Below are 12,436 nucleotides of genomic sequence, written 5' to 3' on the forward strand. Positions count from 1 at the left end.
CAACGCGCTTCCGGAAACCGCTTTCACAATAAAAGTTCAAAAGATCATTAGGTGGTGCGTTCAAATCTGCTTTTCAGTGTAAAGAAAACCAAATCTAGTCATTTCTAAGGCTTCCTTTAACACTGCAAGGCCCAAGAATTTAAGATTTTCCTGCAAGTCCCACTCCCCTCTACAAGTTTGTATATTCACTCTCACCTTGTTAGCTGTCATAAATGTCATCCAAAAATCCTGTAAAACAACCAGATGCCCATTTAGTTTCCTAATTCAATTCAAGAAAAATTATGAGCAAAAAATAAGTTTTATACATTTATTTTGTTTTTAAATCTGTTAAAATCTGTAATATAGTGAGTATTGTCATTTAAATTGAATCGGCACCCAAATAAATCTGAATCGAATCGGGACAAAAGCGTATCATCACAGCCCGAATATATGCTGACCCCTTGACTTAAAAAAAGAGGCTTGTTTATTCCCTAAATTAGTAAAAGCAATGTTTACTACGACAAAAAGACTGGGTGTTCTTTTCATGTGGATGTGCCTTTCACATAGAAATATTGTTTTAAGAAACTGATGAGACAAATCTGTTTCAAAATTTTCTCTATAACAATATCTAGTATTTACAACGTATGTCTTTTGTTAGAAAAAAAAAAAAAAAAAGGTGTTTCGGTTCCATCAGTGGTGTAGTGGTCCCCCTTTGCCCTTTTTTTTATTAAAACAACAAACAAAAAAAACCAAAAAAGAGTAAAAGTAGCCCAGAAAATGCAGTTTCAGAAACGATGACATGTAGGACATCAGTATATCTGCTCATCATCACATCATTTCTGCTCTTCGGTTTCAGGGAGGAAGAGTTATTGAATAACTAAACCAGTACTGGCACGCAGACTGGAGAGAGACAGGCTCATAGACATATTTATATGTATTATGTCTTTATTCAGGCTAAAGTTAATGCAGCTGATGGCTAAATGCACCAGTGTAGCATACTGGTAACCTTATCTGAGCTGCTGGGCAATGTAGGTACATGTGTAGGGATGTTTGTAATTGTAAAAGCAGCATCACAGGGCAATTACAGGTGGGTATACTCAATTCTGACAGAAAAAGAAGTGTGTGTACTCTGTATACTCTGTTTATACCCGCGTAACCCCTGACTACACTGGGTCCCATATTGTGCATCCAGTCATGTTCATCCATTTACATTTTCACATCAAGGACACTAATGATGGTGGCAGCAAGTGGGTTAAGGCTAATTTAATTAAAAACCGGTCAATTAATTAATTACTTCAGGATAAGTTTTTTTTTCCCAGCATATTAATAAAACATGAGTATCATCTCTTGAAGCAGATATATTAAATGCCAAAACTGAATGTGATCTTAAACATGAAGAAACACATGAAGGTGATGTGTAAATGATGAAGACTTGTGCTTAGAAACAGCCAAAGACCCTGTCCTGAGCTTCAGGATGCTGCAGGACAAATTGGGCCTGAAAGAATCTGAGTTTTATGGTCAAACATTTCTGGTGATGCGTTGAGGCTAAGATTTATTTGTTTTGATCATCTCTGGCACTTTTTTCCTTCTGCACTTTCCTCATGTGGTTTTGTCAAAATAAACTCTGTAAATAGTCGTGTACAAGGACTGGGCTGCACATGAGCAAAAAAGCAGAAAAAAAAAAGAATCACTGATTAGAACGACAATCATTAAAGCTTTTTAAAGTAAGTACAAACTGCATGAAATCTAATCTGTGAGCCCCAATTTTTTTTAAAACAAGAAGTGGAAAGTGATATATAATACAATTACATTTTCAATATATAAATGTATTAATCTAATTTCCAATTTATTTCAAGTGGAAATTATTCATTTAAATTCATATTCATCAGTCAGCTTGAAACCTGAAATGGTACTTTGCTGATTTACTTTTTCAGCACAGTTATATAACAAATATAATTAATGTAATATTAAAGCATAATTAACAAAAACATATGCCTTTATTTTACTCTGATTGTTTACAAACGGGTGACTTTTATTTTGAGTGTTCAATCCTCCGACAGTCACTAAACGTAGCACTAACTCGGTTTCCACAGCAACGAGCGACAACAGAGAAGAAGATGGTTTATAGTGAGTTTATAGCGAATAAAACTAGAAATATCTGCTTAGTTTGAACAGTTTTCTCTGTATTCCTACTGTTAGCGTTGCAGACTGGTTGTTTGAGACTTTCTTAGTTTATTTGTGTTATTTCTTTTATGTATTTATTTTTAACTTTAAGCAACGTTTTTTTTTTCAGGAAGTTTCACGAGGCGATGATTGAAAACCAATAATTTGACCTTTAAGTAGTTTTATTTAACTTTAAACACCGCTGGCATAATCTCCTTTTAGAAATAACTTAGGTTATTGTTGTTGTTGAGTTATTGTTGTTTTACTTATCTTATCACATCGTGATTTTATCAAATATTTAAATATTATAGTTATTGATATTTTATGATTTCATTAATTTTAAAAAAAAAATGTAAATATTTATTGAATATTTTATAATTTTTATTAAATACTATTTTTTAAATATTTAAATATGATTTATTAAATATTATTTTATGAAATAGTTTTATTAAATAGCTCCTCCTAATGAAGTGACGCCTGTTGTCCCAGCAGGTGCTTTAAAAAGCTTTAAACTCATCAAACAAAGTTTTATTCCTAGAAAAACTCCTGATCCCACTTTTTTTTGTCCTCCTGATAAATTCCTGGTTTGCATGACTGTTATTTAATACAATACAACTTTATCTATAAGACACTTTAAAAACAACAACGTTGACCAAAGTGCCACATTGTGTGTGTGTGGGGGGGGGGGTGTTAAAAAAAACCCAGAATAAATAACATACATTAGGACAACTTATAAAAAAAATTACAGACATCTAAAAACAATTTAAAAAAAATAAAAGCAATAAATTTAAAACAACTGAAATAAAATCCGATCTAAAAAGTCAACTTATTGTGCAGAAAAAGCCGCTCAAACAAACGGGTCTTCAGTACAGATTTAAAAGCAGATACAGAGGAGACGTGCAGCTGCATTTAAAACCATGCATGCTCAGTAGATGTGTGAGAATAACCACATGTTCCTGTGTGACATGTCCACTTTTCACCTGTTTACTCTCTAACTCTGGGAAAGAAACTCTCCCAGGACGAATGCATCTGAACCGACAGCATTAAAGTCATTCTGTTGATGTTAACCTTCCTCCATCATGGCCAGGAAGCTCCTCTGCAGAGACAAACCTCCTCAGTGTGAATAAATCCCCTGCTGTGTGTTTCTGCCTCCAGTCACGGAGGACATGGTCCGCCGGCGGGCTGAACACAACGACTGCGAGATCTTCTCCCTGGAGGAAATTTCTCTGCACCAGCAGGACATCGAGAGGATCGAGCACGTGGACCGGTGGTGCCGAGACCTGAAGATCCTCTACCTGCAGAACAACCTCATCCCCAGGATCGGTGAGATGCGACAAGTCAGTGGAAATGTTTCACACATCTGGACTCTCAGCTTAGACGCTCATACAGTTGTGCTCATATGTATTCATCCCCTTTCATTAAAGAAAAGCTGAATTTACAACAGTCACTCAAATAACTGGAGACTTAAAAAAGGAACAATAAATAAAAATTTGCAACAATATAGTTTAGTAATATAAGACACTGTTTTTTCATTTAATTTAGTTGAAGAAAGAAAAACAAACAAATTAGTCCTGAACAAATTAGAGACTTTTCTGTTGAACAGTGGGACAAAATACCTGCCAACAGGTGCAGAAGTCTGACTAAGAGGAACAGAAAACACCTGACTGGAGCGGAAACATTAAAGGATTCTTCAACTAAATATTACTTTATGACTGATGGAATATGTAATAAATTATCTTTATTCTTTGCTTTTTAAAAAAATATTTCTATTGAACCAGAATTAGAAAATAATGTGATGATTTTCATAAAATTTTTATTTATTATTACTTTAGTCAGTTTCAGCTTATTTTACAGGCAGCTGTTTTTTTCCTTCTTTAATGAATAAATATGAGCACAGCTGAGGTTTTATCTTCTGAGGGTCTAAATGTTGCAGATATTTGGACGTTTTTATCTCCGTTTTTTATTCTGTGAAGCAGTTTTTAGTTGAAACCGTGAAAACAAACTGAATCTGAGTTTCATCCAGAGAAATGACAACAGTTCAGACGTTAAACGAAGCTTTACGCAGACGTGTCTGAGCAGCAGGAATCCCAGCGTTTGCTGCGACTGCTTCAGTCCCGTTTCCTCCTGCAGAAAACGTCGGCCGCCTGAAGAAGCTGGAGTACTTGAATCTGGCCTTGAACAACATTGAAGTCATTGAAAACCTTGAAGGTCAGTGTACAGAGTGGAAGCTGCTGTTTCTCTGTATTTTTTGTTTGATTGGTTGGATTTTAGTGAACAACTCAGTGTTTGGTTTGATCTTTTCAGCGCAGGAAGGTTTTCCTGAGGTCTGTAGGAGGTTTAACTCGACCTCTGGGGTCCAGGGATGGAGGTTTTATCTGGATTATCTTGACAAATATGCGGAGAGACGGGCTGCTCTGTGTTCGGGTTCATCCTGAGTTACAAACAAACCATCAAGTTTTAGGATTAAAGATAAAAAACTAAACAAAGAGGCGTTTCATCCTGCCTGCTGGGGAACTTGGCAGATGTGCGTCGTGTATGGAATCAGATTTGTTTCAGAATCTCCAAGCAAAACTTTTTAAGACTCAAGCAAAAAAAACAAACAATTAAAACTAAAACTTTCTAAAACTTAAGTAAAATAAATTATCTCAAAATCAAAAATGATCAATCATTATGAAAACTATTAGGCTTTTATTTAGTTAAATTGAGTTGTTTTGTTTGTAGTTTCCTCTTCCTCTTTCTCTCTTCTCGCTGTTTTGGTTGCGCTTCACAGTCTTTGGTTTTGATTCTTGATTGTTTGGTTTAATTTCTGACACAAGCCTTTCAGGAGCGGGTGCTTTTCAGGGGCGCGTTCTGATTGGCTGGTGAGTTTTGGAGTGACACAGCTGTAGCCCAATGAGATGTACAAACACTTTCTTAGGAAGTTTAAGGAGTTGAAAATTAAAACTACTTCTGATTCTCTGACAGATAATTTGAAACAGTGGAATTGTTGTTGTTTAATGGTCATTTTCTTTAATCATCAGCGTTCATCTGTGCTGCTTAACCATAACAGTGTAAAGATCCTTACAACCATTAAAAGATGAGTTAAACGTTTCCTTCTGAATCCTCATGAACTCAGCTACTTTCACTTTTCAGCACACAGTAGTTACAACACTTCCCCATAAAAATTTACTCTTGACTTGTATCTAGAAACTGATGCAAACTGCTCACTTAGTGATAAAACAGACATGGGTGTAAACATAACTCAAAGCTGAATTTGACATACATATACAAGGGTTTAAACAACATCCCGGCTACAGCTGTGTCACTCAAAAACTCACCAGCCAATCAGAATGCGCCCCTGAAAAGAGCCCGCCCATGAAAGGTTTGTGTTAGAAATTAAACCAAACAATCAAGAATCAAAACCAAAGACTGTGACGCGCAACCAAATAGAGAGAAGAGAGAAAGAAGAAGAGGAAACTGCAAACAAAACAACTCAATTTAACCAAATAAAAGCCTAACAGTTTTCACGATTGATAATTTTTGATTTTGAGATCATTTATTTTACTGAAGTTTTAGAACTTTTGGTTTTAATTGTTTTTTTCTTGAGTTTTAAAAACTTTTGCTTGGAGATCCTGAAACAAATCTGATTCCATACATCGTGGGTATTTTAAAGCAGAAAGTTTTCAGATAAAAAAATCTGCATGTAGACGTAAAGCGACTTCCTTTAGGGCTCGTTTATTTACTGAGGTTTGGTTTGGAAGGAGGGAGGCAGGCGGTGGGGAGTCGGGGGAGCCGTAAAGCCAAACGCCGCCTGTAACCAGGAAACACAAACGTGAGAAGAAGCTGAGCGCTGTCGTCCTCCAGGCTGCGAGAGCCTCCACAAGTTGGACCTGACGGTGAACTTCGTGGGCCGCCTGAGCAGTGTGGAGTCCCTGAAGCACAACGTCCTCCTGCGGGAGCTGTTCCTGGTGGGGAACCCCTGCACTCAGTTTGACGGCTACAGGCAGTTTGTGGTGGCGTCGCTGCCTCAGCTCAAGGTACGTCCTCCTCCCTGCTGGTTCCCATGTTTTATTCTGGGCTCACCCCCCTGGCTGGTTTGTCTGCATCCTCAGTGGCTGGACGGGATGGAGATCAGCCGGTCGGAGAGGATCCGAGCCTCCCAGGGTCTGGAGGAGGTCAGGAGGCAGGTCGGGGAGCAGGAGAGGGAATACCTGAAGAGGAGAGCCGTGGAGAAGGAGGAGGCGCAGAGGAAGGAGACAGGAAGTGAGGACATCAACGTCGGCAACGCAGTGTGAGTCCAGAGACCGGTTGCCAGGGTTAATCACCATGGCAACTAAACCGCTAACCCACTCCAGAGCCGGTTAAGTTCTAGTAACAGATCAACGAGTCTGAAATAAACATAAAGAAAAGGAAGGAACTGAGGAAGTTGTGCCCGAAACGTCTGGATTGTAGCGAAGCCATTAGTGTAATGTCAGGAACATAGACCATATATGAAAGATGGAGGCTTGCTCCGGTGGTTAAAAGTGAAGCCTATGTGGAAGTGCATAAAACTGCAGTTCCCCCTTCATCCACTAGGGGCTGCAAAACAAAGCAAATCTCCATAGACTCCCATGTTAAAAAGACCAACTTCACAGCAGAAATAAACATGTTTACAGTAGAAATAAACATGTTTACAGCAGAAATAAACATGTTTACAGCAGAAATAAACATGTTTACGGCAGAAGTAAACATGTTTACGGCAGGAATAAACATGTTTACGGCAGGAATAAACATGTTTACGGCAGGAATAAACATGTTTACAGCCTGGTTTAGGTTTACCTTCATGACAACTGTGGGGGGAGTGAATTTTTTTCTAACTCGCCCGTTTTAAAGTAATTTAATCTAGAAGTTCGGCATATTTAGGGTCGTGTCCTTTTGATTGACAGGTACCCGATCTCCCGCTTCAAGTCAGAAGAACGTAGAACAACCGCGGTTTTTAGCTGGTTAACAACGTGACTTAGCTTTAGCCCGCTTACCTCCATTAGCTGGTTAGCTCCTGTTATCTCCAGGTTAGCTCGGTTAGCGCTTAGCTACAGAAAGCTCGGAGTTCGCTCGATGTCAATCATCCACCATGATGCTCACAGCCCCCCTCTCAGCTCCACCTCTTTGCCCATATTTGTATTTTCCGGGAGAGACGACACGCATGCCCCTGCCAAGATGGTGATGGTAGGAACCGCCCACCGAGCTTCAATTCAGCTCTTCAGAAACCTACGGGTGACGTCACGGAGGCTCCGCCCATCTTTTTATATAGAGTCTGTGGTCAGGACTAAATGTAAAACAGAGTCAGCATTTCCAGCCTGTTCAGCAGCAGAGGTGGAAATTCCTGGTCCAGACATAGAAGTCCTGCCATGTTTTTGGATCTACCTGTACATTTAGAACAAGCGTTTTTACTAACAGGCTGGTTTACCTGGAAAATAAACTCTGCTCATTAAATCCAGCTGGTTTGGTCGGAACTGCTGCCGGACTGGACTTTTACTTTCTGGATCAGGAATTTCCACCTCTGTTCAGCAGAGGTGAAGCAGGTGAATGTTTGCACCTTCATCACCTGACATGCCTCTGAATCCTCCTCCTCCTCCTCAGTCCGGGGTCGGGGGAGAATAAGGAGAACCAGGAGCAGGATCAGAGCACCAGGAGGCCGGAGACGGACGAGGAGGAACGGGAGCAGGCCTTCTGGCACACGCCGTGTTCCTTCACCCCCGAGTCTCGTCTGGAGGCCCACCGCCACCTGCAGGAGAAGAGGAGGGCAGCGGAGAGGTACGTTATCTCCACCTTCATCCTTCAAAGCAGCTCCTGCTGCTGCTGATCATCCAGGTGTCGGAGGAAACGCCGCATGGCGTACAAAACAAACGCTTTCACAACCTGAAGAAACTAACATAAGTCACAAAATACTGAAGATTCACTTTTTATTTTAGAAAACTTGACAAGAAATGTTTCAGCTTCTATCTTCAGACATGATGATGATGATGATGATGATGAAACCCAAAGTTTCCTGGAAAATCCCATAAATTCAACATTCCTGCAGAATTTTGCTCTTTTATTTTGGTAAAAAATAAAATCCCAGACATGGAAAACAAGCAAACAAAACACAGTTTAAAGCTGAATTTTTCTTTTTAGACACAAAGTTACCCCAGTTTTTGTCAAGTCTTATTTTATTTTATTTTTCATTTATTTAATTTAATTTTGATTTTTATTTTATTCTATTTTATTTAATTTTATTAAATTTTATTTTATTTCATTTTATTTTTCCACGTCCTATTCAGCATCATAATGTGCAGAAGTTGTCTTTGTGCCAGATTTTGCCAGACACATTTGCTGCTTTTTATCATTTTTATTATTATATCTGTATTATTATTTATCAGCTGTGCCGTTAACTGAAGTATTCATACCAAACCTGACAGGAGACGGAAGGAGAGAGACAGAAAGGTAAAACGAGAAGTGTGAAGAGACAAAAGAAGCAAAATGAAACAGAAAACAGATCAGACTGCCTGTATTTATATAAACTATTTCCATACAAGAATACATAATAAAACGGCAACATGAACGTCCTCTGCCACTGGGAAATGATCAGATTCCCAGTAGGTTTCTGGTTCTTTGGCAGTAGTTTACATATCAGCCACTAGATGTCGCTGTAGGACAACCATCATCTGACAAGTCACTTATTATTATTTTTTATCATTATTTATACATATTAGTATTTACTCATATTATTATTTGCAGGAGCCATTTTTTATGAAGACGTATTGTTTGAGCACTAGGTGGCAGCATTGTACATTTATGGTTACAACCTATTTCAATTCCATTCAGCTTTATTTGTATAGTGCCACTTCACAGCAATGTTGTCACAGGACACTTAACATCCACATCATTTCAAGTCAATTCATACATATCCTATAATAGAAACCAACTGATTGCATCGAGTCATGACTTGGATCCAATCCTCCATCCTGAGCTGCAGGAGGCGACAGTGGGAAGGAAAAAACTCCCCTTTAACAGGAAGAAAACCTCCGGCAGAACCCGGCTCAGGGAGGGCAGCCATCTGCCTCGACTGGTTGGGGTGGAGAGGACAGGAAAGACAGATCAGCATGTACAACTGCACTTATTCAGGAAGACCTGCGGAAAAAAGGAGATTTAACTAGGAACTTTAGTGCAGGTAACAGGTGTTGCTTGTATGAAGGTGAACAGTCTTTTGACCGTTCATTGTCGTGCATGTTCATTGTTTTCTTCCACCATCTATGGACACTATACTGACAATCGTCGCTAATGGACTGTTTTCATGATACACATGGTGGACAGTAAAAGGTAAAAGGAATCAGTGTTTGGAATTGACATTATTGGACGAAACTAATCTTAGCGATCAAATGCGTCAATTAGAGTTCACACAAGCAGCACCTCAGGTGCTTTAAGTTTAGGCTTAGCAGTAGTAGTATTTACACATTATTACTATGATGATTATTATTATTACTAATGTGAATGCCCATGGGGGCATCCTGTTCGGCCATTTTTATCATTATTCCACCAAACTTTGCCGCGCTACTCCTCCTGCGCCGTTCAGGTCACTTCAATCATTCAGATCTTAAACTGTGCAGCTCCTTCAGGACATGTGTGCTCCGATTTTTTTTATTTTAAATCTTTGTAGTTTTTGAGATATTTAGCGTTTTGTAAAAATAAATTCAGCCTTGTGATTAGATGAAAATCCTTCCAACCAAATGTGGATTGGACCTTGCAAAAATTCAGCACAGTGATTGGTCGACAGGGTTTCAGAGCTCTGCACCAGTTTGCAGTGTCCGGTTCATTCAGAAGATATCTTCTACGACTTTTGGTCTTTGTAACATTTAAACTTAAGTTAAACTTAAACATTTAAGGTATTCAAGTTTTTGTCAATGTGTTGAAATCTATTGCTGTGTTTGGACGAAACAAAATTCAGATCAGCTATTGGTCCATTTTGTGCACCGGGACAAAGGTACACGTACAAGGCACGGGTTCAAATCCAGCATTTAACAAATAGCTCCACTGTCGTTGGTCGGCTGCTGCTTGTGTGATGGCGTGCAGTTCTACAGGCTGCTCAATGTGAACTAATGGTCTCAGCTGCACACTTCAAGGAGCAAAGGAATTTATTTGCAAATGTCTCAGTTAAACATGAAGGATTTGTTCCAACAATGCTTCCTGCAACGTTTCAACTCTTTGATAAATCTTAAACACATTTTTTTAAAAAAGTTTTGCACATTGAACAATAGTCTGTCACATCTTCACTGGACTTTAGTTGAACTTGGGACATGTTTTTGCAATCCCGCTAACTACACCCCGCTGGACGTGGAAAAAAAGACATTCCCATGCTAATTGGAAAACATTTCAATGCTTTTTTCCTAGATGCAAGCGAGAGTCCTAGTGGTGTAGTGAGTACAGTCAGTGTGCTTCAAAACAGGAGGTAATTCGTTCAAATCCTGATGTGGGCCAAATAGACAAAATGTCAGTTGAGTTTTTTTTTCAATTTCTTATACTTATGCAATTTCATTTCAATCATTCAGCATAGTTCAATAAATGGGCATTCACATTTGCTATTATTTCAATAATAGCTGGTTCTAGTTATTATTTATTTACCCAGCGCTTCACATCATCCAGAAGTTGACCAAAGAGCTTTACGGTAAAAATGAAACAGGCTAAAAGCATAAACCACACATAAAAACCTAGAAAAGTAAAGAAACTGGTGCAAACGTGGATTTAAATAATTTTTAGTAGGTTCCTGAACCCAGACCTGCGTACTGTGGACGTGGTTTGTTTCTAACTAAACGTATCCATACTGGTCAGGTCTGTCCAACACTGAGATGTTCTCCTACAACCCCTACAAACTAAACATGACGCGTTTCCACAGACATCCAACATGAAGCCGATTCTCCATATTCCAGCTGTAGTGATCAGACCTGTTTGTTCCGTCACATGATGGTGTAAAACAGGCGTTCAGCTGCAGCATCCGACACCAACACCAGCTTAGCGGGAAGCCGTGCTGACCGTGTGAGGTTCAGGTTCACCCGGCAGGTTAATTAGGAGCTTAATGAACGAGCTGCTCGGTGACGAGCAGGGTCTGACGTCAGAGAGGATTTTAATCCGTTTCTGATGAATGAATCAGCTGCTGGACTCCAGGGATGCAGTAATCCTGGAAGTGATGGTCAGAGTTGGACGGACGGGAGAGGTGGACGGAGGACGCTGCTTCCACCGCTCTGAATCCGTCTGAAACGACCGACTTCCATTGTTATGATAAAGTTAACGTGGCTTCAGGTCATGGAAAGTCTGCACAAAAGTCGTCCTCACGTCTTTGTTCCCTGTGATTTATTAAAGCATCTTGTATGTAAATGCAGCGCCGGAAACACAGACGGTTCATACAAGGCCAGAAATCTTCCAGAGCAGCTTCATTCTTCATCACAGTCTCAGTCCTGCCGTCTCCAGGATCCTTCAAGGACTTTGCTTTTAAAACAACAATAAATTGTACTGATGAGCAAATGAAACAATAATAAAAAATAAAGCCACGTGATTGGACCGGCGAACCTGTCCAGGTGTTCCTGCCTCTCGCCCAGTGATCGCTGGGAAAGACTGCAGTTTCCCACCATCCTGAACTGAACTAAGCGGTGAAGAAAATGGATGGATGAAATACAAAATGTGTTTTTTGAAATGATAAAACCCCAAATTAATTGTTAAATAAAATAAATTTCATGATAAATGTAATAAAACTGGATTTGCAACAACCTGCGTTAAACGAGCAAATCTTCATCACCAACAGCAGCAGCATCGTGGCATCTGATTGGCTGCCACAATCATGTGACACTTTCATTTCCTACAACTTTCTAAACTGTAGACCAGGGGTAGGCAACTCCGGTCCTCGAGTGCCACAGTCCTGCAAATGTTAGGAGTTTCCCTGATGCAACACACCTGATTTAAATCAATGGCTAATTAGCAGACTTGTGCAGAGTTTGATGTCAAGCTCTGCACCGAGTCTGCTGATTAGGTCTTATGTGTGCCAGGTGTGTTGCAGCAGGGGAACTCCTAACATTTGCAGGAATGTGGCACTCGAGGACCGGAGTTGCCTACCCCTGCCGTAGACTGTATATAAAGAGATGGGCGGAGCCTCCGTGACGTCACCCGTAGGTTTCTGAAGAGCTGAATTGAAGCTCGGTGGGCAGTTCCTACCATCACCATCTTAGCAGGGTCATGCGCGTCGTCTCGCCTGGAAAATACAAATATGGGCAAAAGAGGTGGAGCTGAGAGGGGGGCTGTGAGCGTCGTG

General features: G+C 39.8%; 1 protein-coding gene across 1 annotated transcript in view; it reads left to right on the forward strand.

The window, feature by feature from the left end:
* Positions 1-1,213: 1,213 nt before the first annotated feature.
* Positions 1,214-12,436, forward strand: part of dnaaf11 (dynein axonemal assembly factor 11) — a gene marked incomplete at both ends in the record, with an annotated part of 52,336 nt that continues 41,113 nt past the window's right edge. The window contains 6 exons of the mRNA XM_079243320.1: positions 1,214-1,226; positions 3,298-3,465; positions 4,273-4,350; positions 5,986-6,158; positions 6,234-6,412; positions 7,741-7,914. Of these exons, the coding sequence (XP_079099446.1) occupies positions 1,214-1,226; positions 3,298-3,465; positions 4,273-4,350; positions 5,986-6,158; positions 6,234-6,412; positions 7,741-7,914 (785 nt within the window). The remainder of the gene's footprint in view (positions 1,227-3,297; positions 3,466-4,272; positions 4,351-5,985; positions 6,159-6,233; positions 6,413-7,740; positions 7,915-12,436) is intronic.

Source organism: Telmatherina bonti, assembly GCF_933228915.1.
Source record: "Telmatherina bonti genome assembly, chromosome: 7".
Classification (NCBI taxonomy): Eukaryota; Metazoa; Chordata; class Actinopteri; order Atheriniformes; family Telmatherinidae; genus Telmatherina; species Telmatherina bonti.